The sequence below is a fragment of the Rattus norvegicus genome, chromosome 2, assembly GCF_021556685.1.
Source record: "Rattus norvegicus strain SHRSP/BbbUtx chromosome 2, alternate assembly SHRSP_T2T, whole genome shotgun sequence".
NCBI lineage: Eukaryota > Metazoa > Chordata > Mammalia > Rodentia > Muridae > Rattus > Rattus norvegicus.
The window spans coordinates 69727109-69742177 of record NC_141535.1 but is presented as its reverse complement, the minus strand read 5'-3'; the positions used below and the strand labels follow the sequence as shown (position 1 = coordinate 69742177).

At 36.1% G+C, this 15069-nt stretch overlaps 1 protein-coding gene across 1 annotated transcript in view; it reads right to left on the bottom strand.

Moving 5' to 3' along the window:
- Positions 1-15069, bottom strand: part of LOC120100997 (protein crumbs homolog 3-like) — a 123588-nt gene that overhangs the window by 87338 nt on the left and 21181 nt on the right. Inside the window, 1 exon segment of the mRNA XM_087640479.1 lies at positions 10150-10225. Within this exon segment, the coding sequence (XP_087496605.1) occupies positions 10150-10225 (76 nt within the window).

Here is a 15069-nt window from a genome sequence, read left to right as displayed (position 1 = left end):
GTAGCTTCTTGAGTTGTGATAGTAGCCTGTATCCATTTCCCCTTTCAATGCTGGCACCCATCTTGCATGATCCAGGGCAGGCCCTGTGTACTCTACCATGGTCACTGTGAGGTCACATAATTATCAATCTTGTTGTATCTAGAAGATGTTATTTTCTTAAAGTCATCATCCACTGTTATCTTTCCATTCCTGCTACACCCTTTTCCCATAGCTCCCTAAGCTGTGTGTGGAAAGGTTTGAAGAAATCCCATTTATGATGGGGTGTTCCAAAAATCTCTAAATATTTTTAAATTTTTTCACATTTTTTGTTACAAAATATTCAAGTTTAACTTCGTACTGTCAAGTTACATTTGAAAACTAAATAAAATGTTTTCAGTACAGGCTGCATTTCTTACGAAATGCACGAAGAGATACAGACAAAGATAGAAAAGAGTGAGAGGCATCCCTCTTGCTATCTAGATTTCACAATTCTGAAAGATGCTCTAATATGCTGGCTTCTGGGCAGACAGCACTTATTTTATTGGACAATGACTCTCATGCATTACAACACAGACCATCCTTGAATGATATTTTCACTGGTGCAAAAGTGGTGAAACTACTGTGATGTTGATGCAGTTAAGCGCTCTCTGAGTGCACTTGAGACGCCTCTAAGAGGCAGAATTTTTAGGGAAGGTAGTGCATACATTGGGATGATTTCTCAAAGTGTTGAGACTATGAGACAGGTGAATATTCAGGCATTAAGAAGGAAATTTTTATCACTGTTGTCAATTCCTAGAGAAGAGCTGAAAAATAGGTATAGAATCTTGGAAACGGTATTTTATAGAAGCTCCAGTGACATGACACATCACTTAATGCTGCCTGCACTAAGATAGCAAAAGATGGAGTTTGTTAATAGTCAAGCATGTACCAAGGAGCCTGGCTAATGGAGCCCTAACTCTCATTAGTGAAGCATTGAGCATTGGCTCATGCTGATGGATGAAAAGCTTTAGATATGTATCTGCCAATGAGCACATCATGTTCTTACAGATAATTCAGAAGGTGGTCCCAAAGATAGCCTGTTTTAAAATCAGTACATCTTAGGGTTTCTATTCCTGGACAAAACATTACGACCGAGAAGCAAGTTGGGGAGGAAAGGGTTTATTTAGCTTAAACTTACACATTGCTGCTCATTGACAAAGGAAGTCAGGAACTCACAGAGGGCAGGAACTTGGAGGCAGGAGCTGATGCAGAAGCCATGGAGGGGTGCTGATTACTGGCTTACTTTCCCTGACTTGCTCAGTTTTCTTTCTTTCTTTTTTTTCTTGTTTTTTCTCCCCCCCCCTTTTAAATTAGATATACTTCTTTACTTACATTTCAAATGTTATTCCCTTTCTCTGTTTCCTGTCCATAAGCCCCCATCCCCTCCCCTCCCGCTCCCCCAAACGGGTATCCACCCCATCCATCGCCATTTCTGCCCCCGCCCCCATATTCTACCGCATTGGGGATCCAGCCTTGGCAGGACCAAGGGCTTCCCCGTCCACTGATGCCCCAAGGCTATTCTCTGCTACATATGCAGTTGGAGACCTGGGTCAGTCCATGTATAATCTTTTGGTAGTGGTTTAATCCCTGGAAGCTTTGGTTGGATGACATTGTTGTTCTGATGGGGTGGCAAGGTCCTTCAACTCTTTCAATTCTTCCTCTAATTCTCCTCAAAGGGGTCCTCTTTTCAGCTCAGTGGTTTGTTGCTAGCGTTGACCTCTGTATTGGACATGCTCTGGATGTGTCTCTCAGAAGAGATCTATATCTGGTCCCTTTCAGCATGCAGTTTTTACCTCCTTCAATCACCTTATCTGGTGGCTGGATATATATGGGCCAATGTGGGGCAAGCTCTGAACGGCTGTTCCTTCAGTTGCTGGTCTAAACATTGCTTCTATATGCCCTCCTGTGGATATTTTACCCCTTCTAAGCTCTGACCTCATAGGTAGCAATGAATATCCTAGTAAGAGCACCAGTGGAAGGGTAAGCCCTGGGTCCTGCTAAGACTGAACCCCCAGTGAACTAGATTGTTGGGGGGAGGGCGGCAATGGGGGGAGGGTGGGGAGGGGAACACCCATAAAGAAAGGGAAGGGGAGGGATTGGGGGGATGTTTACCCGGAAACTGGGAAAGGGAACACTCGAAATGTAAATATTCAAGTTAATAATAATTTAAAAAAAAAAGAGTGGGAGCATCCACATTTTGGTCATCCTTCTTCTTGAGCTTCCTATGGTCTGTGGATTGCATCTTGGGTAATTCGAGCATTTGGGCTAATATCCACTTATCAATGACTGCATACCAGGCGTGTTTATCTGTGATGGGGTTACCTCACTCAAGATGGTATTTTCTAGCTCATTTCATTTGCCTATGAATTTCATGAAGTCATTGTTTTTGATAGCTGAGTAGTACTCCATTGTGCAGATGTACCACATTTTTTTAATCCATTCCTCTGTTGAAGGGCATCTGGGTTCTTTCCAGCTTTGGGCTCTTATAAATAAGGCTGCTATGAACATAGTGGAGCACGTGTCTTTGTTGTATGTTGGAGCATCTTTTGGGCATATGCCCAGGAGAGGTATAGCTGGGTCCTCAGGTAGTGGAATGTCCAATTTTCTGAGGAACCTCCTGACTGATTTCCAGAATGGTTGTACCAGTCTGCAATCCCACCAACAATGGAGGAGTGTTCCTCTTTCTCCGAATCCTTGCCAGCATCTACTGTCACCTGAGTTGTTTTTTTTTTTTTTATTAACTTGAGTATTTCTTATATACATTTCGAGTGTTATTCTCTTTCCCGGTTTCCGGGCAAGCTATTCTGACTGGTGTGAGGTGGAATCTCAGGGTTGTTTTGATTTGCATTTCCCTGATGACTAAGGATGTTGAACATTTCATTAGGTGCTTTTTGTTCATTCGATAGTCCTCAGCTGAGAATGTTCTGTTTAACACTGTACCCCATTTTTAATAGGGTTATTTGTCTCTCTGGAGTCGTAACTTCTTATGTTATTTGTATATTTTGGATATTCGCCCTCTATTAGATGTAGAATTGGTAAAGAACTTTCCCCAATTTTTTGGTTGCCGTTTTGTCCTAATGACAGTGTCTTTTTGCCTTACAGAGCTTTGAATTTTATGAGGTCCCATTTGTCGATTCTTGAACTTAGAGAACCTACCAGCCCAAGGATGGCACCTACAATGGGACCGCCAACCCTTGATCACTAATTGAGAAAATGCCATACAGCTGGATCTCATGGAGGTCAAGAGAGACTCTATGATAATTCCAGCTTGTGTCAAACTGACACAAAAAGCCCGCCAGTACACAGTCAAACATAAAGCAAAAGAGAGAGAGAGAGAGAGAGAGAGAGAGAGAGAGAGAGAGAGAGAGAGAGACATATTTGTCTGAGAGAACTTCAATAGAGGAGAAGGGAAAGTAGAACGAAGAAGGAAAAACGACAGCTTTGCCTCCATTACCTGTGCTAACTTACTGGGCCGAAGGTAATATGATTTGGCTGAAATGGCTTAAATCAGTTCAGATTGGAGGGGTCACAATTGTTGTGACAATTTTATTGAGTGTAACTAGACTCTTTATACCTTAATAAGAAACAAAATTTGATGGCACTTGCCATGATCAATACGGTTGTAGTTGCCAGGAAACAATGAAGATTTCACCTATAGTGGATACACAAGATTAATATATAGATCAAATGTATTATCGAGATCCTATGCTTTTCTGACTACTAAAGGAACATACAAAGAAATACAAAGAGGCCTGTTTAGTGCAATGCTTGACAGAGTGCATTGGTCTCTCAGGGACTAGAAGGTACAATTTTCCTCAGGAGCAATGGACTAACCTGAAAAGCCTGTACCTTGTGCCTCTCAATGCAGCTAGTCCAAGCCAAGTTCATAGTTTTCTGCACAAAGATAGGGTAGCAGAAGTCAGAATGCACAGTACCCATATGAAATTGTTAAATATTGGATTTAATAAAATTTATCTTAAAATATAACATATAAATGTGTGAAATTAGAAAATATGCTAAAAATTTAAAAAGTATTTTAAAATAAATTGTTGGCATGGTAAATAACACTAAATATATCATTTTGAACTTAGGTGCTCTTTTCTACATATAATCAACTGTATTGTGGTACAGAAAAGGAATAAAATACTAATGAATGTCTGATAGCAGAATTTTTACCTAGATTATTTTCAGAATGTGTATATTAAATTAGTATATACTACACACACACATACACACACACACACACACACATATTCAAAAGAAAACAAATTAACTTTCAGTCATTGTTCTTGGGGACCAAAGTTCAGCAGAATAAAATATTAAAATTTAAATTTAAATTAAAGAGGAATTCTTCATGTAAAATGGAAATGGCTGTTGAAAATGCTTAGGATCTGGGAGATGGAAAAAGAGCTCAGCACTTATAAATGAGCATATCCCTTTCAGATGATCTGAAGTAGATTTTCAGTACCCACTTCTGGCTTCTGCGAACATTACAGTCATTCTCCAACTTATGCTCAAACACATCCAAATACACACAAGTAATAAATACATTAAAATTAAAGTTTGCTCCTACTAAACAGCATTATATATTGTTAAATAAACCATCAAAATAAAGTATTATTCATTACTGAAACTATCCCTTAAGAGGGATTACTATTTTAATTTACTTTTGTAGTTATTGGGATCAATTTCTCTTCCTTTCTTTTTTTTATTTTTCTCATGTGTACACATGAGAATCTGACACAGTTTTCCATCTCTTCACTCCTCTCAGTTCCTCCAGGACACCCTCCTCCCACAATTAAAAGCCTAAAACATATAATACAATTTACCTACCCATAAGCTCCCTAGATTTCAGATAATTCATTATTATATGTCAGTGTCAAAGCATTAAAATTATTATAAATTATATCTACTAAGAGCTTAAAACACAGTTTTATTTGGGGTATTGCTATAGAATGAAATGTAATTTTTTATAGTAGTTGAGTTGTAAGAAAATATGGAATGATTTGTTGATTTGGGGGTTGGTGTATGTGATTGGACCACTTGTGTTTGCTGATAGTTGTGGGTTGGGATTAAGTTTCTACCCTTTCATAGAATTCTGGATATAGTGACTAAATGACATTGCTAAGGAATGTGCTCGGGGTTCTGAGACAAAAGCTTGTCTTTTTATTAAAATGTACCTAAGAGAACAAAGAATTAAGAACATTCTGCAGTAAGTGATCCATGAAAAGATGTTCAGTACTTAGTATAAGGGAGAACATTCTGAACTTTTGTCAAACAGAAGGAAGCCTACAGCCACATTTATCATTATCTGAGGGAGTCAGATAACAAATCTATCACTCTTTAAGTTTTGCAATTCCACATAAAAACACATACAAACACATGAGATGCATAGTATGGACTGAACACATACAGATTGGGCATGTTGAAAGAAGTATTAAGAAGCTGATGTTTTCTACTTGCTTGAAATGTATATGAAATACTATTTTGCAATAGTTTGATGAAATATGACCATACCCTAGATATTTACTGCAGTGTTTCTCACCACTGGCCTCACATACATACTAATTGTTCAAGCATTTTCTCACATTTGAAAAACACAGAGACAGATCAATAAAAGAATGACTGTCTTTGATGTGTATAATCCTGCCTATAGCTTTGAATCAATAATATTTGTCCAAGTTGTACTTAGTTGCTATTGGGAAAGTCCAATTGATAATTTTTTACACCAAATTCTCTAAACAGTGAATCCAGTTCCTAAGGTTGCATCTTTTTCTGGGCCACCAAAAATAAAGTCCCAACACATAGCATTTACAAATTATAATATGGGCTGCTGCCAGAGCCAATTATGCCCTCAGACAAGAAGCTGACAACATAATTAGCATGGAACAAAAACATTACATTGTTGTATACTTTCTTTCTACCTAGTGTTATTAATGGTTCTATTAAAAGAACAAAAAACAGAGAGAGGTTTTAATATTTGTTCTCAAAGTAACTTTCTCTAAATATATAAAGAAAAGCAATGATTAGTCATTTTTATTCATTTAATATTCACTGTGTTCACTTTTCAAAGCACAAAGGCCACAAAAGAAATTAACCTTTGCTCTTGGTTTGATGGAAATGAAACTAAAGTTAGAACCAGCTAACATTAATATTGTTAAATTAAAGCTGCTAGGAAGACAGATGATGGCTTTAAAATAACCCCAGATGGTTAGTGGTAGATCCTCGCAAAACAAAAATTCCAGCCTGTTTAGTTCAAAGATCATTAGCTCCCTTATTCGACAATTTAGGGCTTTGCTCTCATAATGTGAGAAACACACTGTGTTATCTAACAGAGTGTGTGACCCAGGGCTAATTAAAAGGCATACATGAGCTGGGCAGGGTGAAGCAAGGCTGCTTCATTACAAGTGGTAGTTGCTCCCTTGAGACAGAACATCACAAGATTCTTGGAAGTGGTCCAAGGCATCAGTCAAAGGCAATGTGGTTTCCAGATAGCAAGGCTACTGAGTAGGATCACAGCGCTGGGAGCTGTTTGATCTGTGGGCGCTTTTTATTTGTTTGTCAGTTTGGAGAAATAGAAGACCTCAGAGGGAATTGAACACGCAGACAGAAATGGAATATGACCTTTGCAGCTGTCAGGCCAGACTTGGTGCTGGGAGGCTTCCTTTACTACCAGTATGTTTGGCAGTCTTTAAGTGGAGAGTGACAGAATAATTGAAAATCTAAAGAAGATGGTATGGAGACTTCCCTGGTGTTGCAATTGCCATCCATTGGCCCCTTCACCTCCTAGTATAGGCTCTATGCTAACTGGAAGCCAGCCATCTAAAAAGAAATGAGATCATACTCAAGACAAGAATCATTCTATAAAGAGTCAGCAAGAGAGCTAGAAAACTCTCATGATAAAGTGACCTCTAGTAATCACACTTTAAGAAGCACTGTAACCTCCATAAAAGAATAAGACATTTCTGAATTTTTTCTACAGGATATCAAGACATTTTGAACATCCACCTAAAAGGAATTCTCCAATATATTATATAAAATGTAATATATATATATTAATATATATATATATCACACACACACACACACACACACACACACACACACACACACACACACATCCATGTAATGGTAAGCCAAGCACCATGAAATAAAGAGACATAGACACATTAAAGGACAGAGTATGCTAAAAGAATCCTGTGTGTTCTGTTTTTATGTGTTTACTGGTTAGACAATTTGTGAGTCTTGTGTCAGTTGCATTATATAAAGAGTACACTATATGAAATATTTTCAGTAGATTTGACATTTCTATAGAAAATTAATCTTGGGTTTTAGAAAAAGAATACTCAATGGATTCAATGATGTAGGTGCAGAAAACTCTATTACATAATAAATATGTAATTGGTATATTCTGTATCTTTACATATCATAGTTGTAATATTTTATGTACATGCATAATAGACACAGAGGTAAGGGATTAATGGAAAATACTATGTTCAATATATATTTCCAGTAAGAAATTTATGTGTATACATATGCCTAAATTTTAATACAGATCAATATCTTTGCTTTAAGAAGAATGAGTAGTGTTCCTCCATACAAATGCAAGTTATATTTGCTGCATATTCACATTTCCTTACAGTAATTGTTTTTGATTAAAAGGAGTGAAGATTCCCTGTGTCAACTTGAACTTATAAATCAGCTATTTTCTTGACTTAGGACACTGACAAGGACTATTCTTAGACCTTGTCTCTCATGCTGCAAATACTTTCAATTTTATTAATGAATCACTTTTCCAATTACTTTATTTATTTTATAACAAATATAATTAGAAAAAGGTTAAACAGATAGGAAAGAAAAAATTTTCTACATGTTATGATAGAAAAAGTAAACAGTAGAGATTTGCTCAAATGAGTTTTGGGTGCTCCACAACTTAGAGAGAATAAGATATGAACGAAGAAGAAATTTTCTTCAATGTTTCATACTTTTAGTAAAAATAATCTTATCAAGCAAATAGAATGTTCTCAATCAATATCTTCTCACTGATACAGCTAAAGAATACAGCTGGAAGCTAAGCAAAGGCAAGTATAAATATGGAAATCAAAGTAAAAATAGATCATCTGAAACCCTTAAGAAACTAGAAATCACGTGTTATAACTATGTTCCTTAAACAAAATCTTGCAACCACTACTGAGAAACAGTTTGAATTTCAAACATTTCAAACAATTTAAAATCTAATTTCAAATATATTTTTCTATTAATAAGAGAAATGTTGAATGGAGAAAACACAATATAATTACTCGTGATTAAACTAAATTGCTACTATATTTATGTTTCCTTATAAGTGAATGGAATCCATGTAATCAGGTTGAATTCTTTAGAGTAGATGTAACATGTATAGAAATTTATTATAAACTTCCAGAAATTAATACAACATATGGTCATTGAAAACTTTTGTTTATTTCTCAATTTGATATAGAAATTGTTAGCTCACTCTTATAATTACTTTATTTTGAAAAACATCACTCTAATCTGTTGTAATAATATACAAAAAGCCAAAATTACCTTTACATTTTCCCTTACTTATTAATATATGCAGCAAAATTTTAGAATTGACATGTTGGAGTATTTACCTCATTAGTAAATTACTCATGGTTTGTAAACCAATTGCCAGAGAAACACTTACATTGCATTAATAATACTTGCAGAAAGGTAATGTTCATGTGAGTCTACTAATTTATACTGTTTTCCAAATTGGTGATGCAGGCAATATCTTGACTCATCAAAACACATTACAGCATTCAGGGGATCAACACTAGATATGTGACATCACACAGAGCAACTACTTCGAGTAAAATAACTAATAAACCTAATTTTGTTGATATTACATCATAGTATATCTATTATACATAGCAGAAGCTTACATACATGTTCATAGGTTAAAATAGGTTTGAGAACAACTTACAGACTTTTAACAAGCATGCAACTTAATAGAGGTAAGAAATAATCATAAGACAGGAGCCACTGATAGATCAGACACAACAAGATAATTTGATCATTCTGCATAAATGATTTTTAGAAAGCCAATTATGTTCTTTTACCTTCCATAGTATTTGACATAGTGCTACCCCATTCACTCCCTCAGCCTTGTTTCTTTCTCTTCCTAAGAACCAAGTTCTGAGTGGTAAGGAAGAGCACCTGACTATTTATTCTTGAATAGCTCCACAGGCAAATCCTACGCCTGAAGAAACAACAATTCATTCACATAATTTTCTGATTTCATTCTTTCAGAGTTACAAATAAAAGTTTAACTGGAAAATAATATAGGTTCTGGAACAAGATATCAATACGCATTGGTATTTTATGTGTATAACATTTACTATTTCCAAAGTGTCACATTAATTTAAAAAAAATTAAGCCATGAGATTGATGAATTTAATCTGGAAGTAGTCTGCGGCTGAACTTGTAAATAAAAGTCAGAAAACATAATATAAAGAAATACAACATATTAAGGGGAAAAAGGATATTGTTTTAAGAAAGAGACTGGTTTCATGGGGGAAGTTGAGTAAAGTGAGAAATGATATAATTATGTTTCAATTTCAGACACAAAGAATAAGTCTCAAGAGAGACAAAAGAACATTGTGTCAAGGCAATTGAAGCGGAGTGACCAGTAAGACATTGAAATTAGGAAGGATGCAAGTCACAGTTACTAAAGATATTTAGGACTAATCTTTGTTAAGTCACTTTGAACAAAAAAAAAGTTATAAAATAGACATGTCTACCAATTATAGTTGTTGACAATTTTAACCTGTGCTGTTAATCACATATTTGTAGGTGTAACTTTTGAATGGCAATTTCAATATTAGAAAGTACATATTAAAGTATTGAGTTAAGGGCAGTTTAAACTTTTACACACTTTGCATTTGATGGTTCTTTGTAAATTTAATTAAAACAATAACGAGCACTCATTATGTTTGGGATTAGATATTTCCTCAAAAGTCACGTTCAAGACAATGGCCAACATCTAGTCCTATAAGGAGGTTGCAGTAACTGTAGAATATGGGTGAGGTAAGAGTTAAGTTTTTGAAAGTGTGTCTTCTTGAGAAGAATTTGAACTAGTCTCTGTCTTACCTCCTGGTCAGCATGATGGAAGAAACCTTGCTCCACCGTGTACACGTAACCGTTACAGCTGCCTCAATATTTCCACCTAAAAACAGAGACAAATGATAATGGACTGAAACATCTCAACTCAGACAGAAAACCTTAATTAATGTCATCAATCTCTGAGATCAATACTTTTATACTCCGGAAAAGCATAAACATATATACATAAATTCATAGAAAACACAAATTCAAGAATTTTAATTACAAACAGGAGTAAACTTGTTTTTATTTTGTGATGATGACACAAATCTAAATGTAAATATCTTAACAAAATAAATGTTTGTAGTAAGTACATAAATTTGTAATGAACAGTATTTAAGTGGAAAACAAGCATGAAACTGACATTATTCATGCTCTCGACAGACTTTTGTCATAGGTACATAAAAGAAAAAAATCCTAAAATTTGTGTTATGTGCCTAATATTTTCACTATTATCTAAATACTTTTATATAGTTCTTTTAAAATACCAAATTATTTATACACTATAATTCATGTTAGAAATGACTATAGCTATATGTTATGTATTAATACTTAAGTAGTTCCTCTGTTTATTTCCTTTGCTTTTAAGTAAAGAATGTTTATCAGATGTTTCTCATCGCTCTAGGTATGTGAGGGAGTCAAAGTCAATAGAGCAAATTACAGGCATGACTAATACAAAATGTCTAGAAATTAATGGTCTTTGCTATTGTCTCAATACTAGTGTCTCCCTAAAGCTCCTACTTGGAACAAATATAAGAGTCTAAAGTAAAGGAGCCCTTAATTCATTCAGTCTTAAGCGCATAAATGTAATTAGCCCTCATCAGTGGATGTTAGTGAGCATTTCTTTGTACATTTCTTCAGAGTGAAGATAAAGCAATGGTACCATATTTACAATACAGAGTAAGTCCAGTCCACACAAGGTACCGTATCTTTGATTTTCCCACCTTTAAATGTGTGAGAAAAAAAAAAAGTCTGATTATTTACAAAATGCACTTACAATACTCAGTTACCATTGCCTTTGAACAATTCTCAATGAGATTGATATCAGAGAAGGGTTTTTTGTAGGGAAAAAGACAAAGTTGTCTTCTTTGAATTCTTGTTGCTGTGATTATATATTCTGACCAAAACACAATAAAAAAAAAAAAAAAGAAAAACAAAACAAAAACCTAAGTGGACAAAACCTTGTTTTATCTCACAATTTCAGGTTATAGTCTATCACAGTAGGTGATTCACAGAACAGCAGTCTAAAAGAACTGTTCACATATATATCCATTTTCTTGAGCAGAAAGTAGTAAATTAATGTTTGCTTACTAAGGTTCAGCTGATTTCTTCACTCTTATACATTCCAGGACAATCTGCTTAGACAATAATGCCACTGACTATGGTGTAGTCTTCCCTCTACAAATGAACATCATTAAGAGTTTCCCTACAGAATCAGAGAAAGAACTGGAAAGCTTGAAGGGGTTCGAGACCCCATATGACCAACAATGCCAAGCAACCAGAGCTTCCAGGGACTAAGCCACTACCTAAAGACTATACATGGACTGACCCTGGACTCTGACCTCACAGGTAGCAATGAATATCCTAGTAAGAGCACCAGTGGAAGGGGAAGCCCTGGGTCTTGCTAAGACTGAACCCCCAGTGAACTAGATTGTTGGGGGAGGGCGGCAAGGGGGGGAGGATGGGGAGGGGAACACCCATAAAGGAGGGGAGGGGGGAGGGGGATGTTTGCCCGGAAACCGGGAAAGGGAATAACACTCGAAATGTATATAAGAAATACTCAAGTTAAGAAAAAAAAATAAAAAAAAAGAGTTTCCCTACAGATATGTTCAAATCAGTTCTTATTTTAAATGTCTCATACTGATAATTTATTCTAGGTGAATCTAGATTGTTAAAAGTCTAGATTGTATCAAGTTGTTAATTATACAGAATGACAATTAAAATGAACCATCACAGAAAGTTTAACCTGAGAAATCACAGTTTTGTATGTACTTTGGTCCCTTTTATTTACTTTTAGAAAGGACAAAACTACATACAGAGAAAAATTAATGTGAGAAGTTATTGAGTGCATTAAACATACTTTTAAAAATATTTTTAATTTTATTTTTATTGGATATGTTATATATTTACATTTCAAATGTACTCCAAACCCCCCCCCTTTCCCATAACCCCTCCACCCTCTACCTGAGGATGCTCCCACTCCTACCTACCCACATCCACCTCAATGCACTGGCATTCTCCTACATTGAGGAAACGAGCCTTCATAGGACCAAGGGGTTATCTTATTGATACTGGATAATGGTATTCTCTGCTACATATATTGCTGGAGTCATGGATCCCTCCAGGTGTACTCATTGGATGGTGGTTTTGTTATTGGGAGATCTGGTAGGGTCTGGTTGGTTCATATTGTTGTTCTTCCTATGGTGTTAAAAAACACCTTCGGTTCCTTCAGTCTTTTCTCTATCTCCTCCATTGGGGTCTCCTCGTTCAGTCCAGTGGTTACTTGCAAACCTCCTCATCTGCATCAGTAGGGCTCTGACAGATCCTCACAGGAGACACCCATATATGGCTTTAGTCAACAAACACTACTTAGCATCAGCAATAGTGACTGGGTGTGGTGGAAGCATATGGGATGGATTCCAATGTAGGGCAGTCTCTAGATGACCTTTTCCTCAGTCTCCGTTCAACTATTTGGCCCTGTATTTCCTCCTGTGAGTATTTTGCTCTCCCTTCTAAGAAGGAATAAAGCATCAACATTTTGGTCTTCCTTTTTCTTGTGCTTCATATGATCTCTGAATTTTTTCTTAGGTTTTCCAAGCTTTTGGGCTAATATCTACTTATCAGTTTGTGCATGCTATGTGTGTTCTTTTGTGACTGGGTTACCTCACTCAGGATAATATTTTCTAGTTCTATCCATTTGCCTAAGAATTTCATGTAGTCATTGATTTTAATAGCTAAGTAGTACACCATTGGTAGTTGTACCACATTTTCTGTATCCATTCTTCTTTTGGAAGAAATCTTGGCTCTTTCCAGCTTCTGGCTATTATATATAAAGCTGCTATAAACATAAGGGAGCATGTGCCCTTGTTATATGTTGGAGCATCTTTTGGTGTACATCAAGTAGTGGTATAGCTGGGTCCTCAGCTAGTACTATATCCAATTTTCTGAGGAAACTCCACCCTGATTTCCAGACTGGTTGTACCAGCTTGCAATCCTACCAATAATGGAGGAGGTTTCCTATTTCTGCACATCCTCACCAGAATGTACTGTCACCTCAGATTTTGATCTTAACCATTCTGACTGATATGAGGTGGTAACTCAGGTTGTTTTGATTTGCATTTCCCTGATGCCTAAGGATGTTGAACATTTCTTTAGGTGCTTCTTAGCCATTTTGTATTCCCCAGTTGAGAATTCTTTGTTTAGCACTGTACCCTATTTTTAATATAATTATTAGATTCTCTGGAGTCTAACTTCTTGTGCTCTTCGTATACATTAGATATTAGCACTCTATCAGACATAGGACTGATAAAGACCTTTCCCAATCTCTTTTTTGCCATTTTGTCCTATCGACTGTGTCCTTTGCCTTACAGAAGTCTTGCAATTTTATGAGGTCCCATTTTTCAATTCTTGATCTTAGAGCATAAGCAACTGGTGTTTTGTTAGGAAATGTTCCAGGTTCTTCCCTATTTTCTCTTCTATTAGGTTTAGTGCATCTGGTTTTATGTGGAGGTCTTTGATCAAGTTGGACTTGAGCTTTGTACAAGGAGATTGGAATGGGTCAATTTGCATTTTCTACATGCTGAACTCCAGGTGAACCAGTACCAAGGGTTAGAAATGCTGTATTTCTTCCACTGAAGAGTTTTAGCTCCTTTGTCAAAAATCAAGTGACCATAGGTATGTGTGTTCATTTCTGGGTCTTCAATTCTATTCCACTGATCTACCTGACTGTCTCTGCACCTATCCATACAGTTCTTATCACTATTGCTCTGTAACACGGCTTGAGGTCAGGAATGGTGATTCAATCAGGGGTCCTTTTATTGTTGAGAATAGTTTTTGCTGTCCTGGGGTTTTGGCTTTTCCAAATAAATTTGCAAATTGCTCTTTCTAACTCTATTAAGAATTGAGATGGAATATGGTTGGGGATTGCATTGAATCCATAGATCGTTTTCAGCAAGATGGCCATTTTACTGAACTAATCCTGCCAATCCATGAGCATTAGATATCTTTCTGTCTTCTGAGATCTTCTTTGATTTCTTTCTTCAGAGACTTGAAGTTCTGGTAATACAGATATTTCACTTGTTTGTTAGAGTTTTATATTATTTCCGACTATTGTGAAGGGTGTTGTTTCCCTAATTTCTTTCTCAGCCTAATTATCCTTTGAGTAGGGGAAGGCTACTAATTTCTTTGAGTTAATTTTATATCCAGCCACAATGCTGAAGTTGTTTAACAGTTGTGGGAGTTCTCTGTGGGAATTTTGGAGGTCTCTAAAGTATATTATCTTATCATCTGCAAACAGTAATATTTTGACTTCTTCCTTTCCAATTTTTATCCCTTTGACCTCCTTTTGTTATCTAATTGCTAAGAATTTGAATACTATATTGAATATATAGAGAGGGAATGGGCAGCCTTGTCTAGTCCCTAATTTTAGTGGTGTTGTTTCAAGTTTCTCTCCTTTTAGTTTGATGTTGGCTAATGGTTTACTGTATATTGCTTTTACTATGTTATGTCTATCCCTTGAAGTCCTGACCTTTTCAAGAGTTTTATCATCAAGAGGTGTTGGATTTTGTCAACTGCTTTCTCAGAATGTAAGGAAATGAACATGTATTTTTTTCCTTTACTTTGTTTTTATAATGGATTGCGTTGACAGATTTCCATATACTGAAGCATCCATGCATAACTGGGATGAAG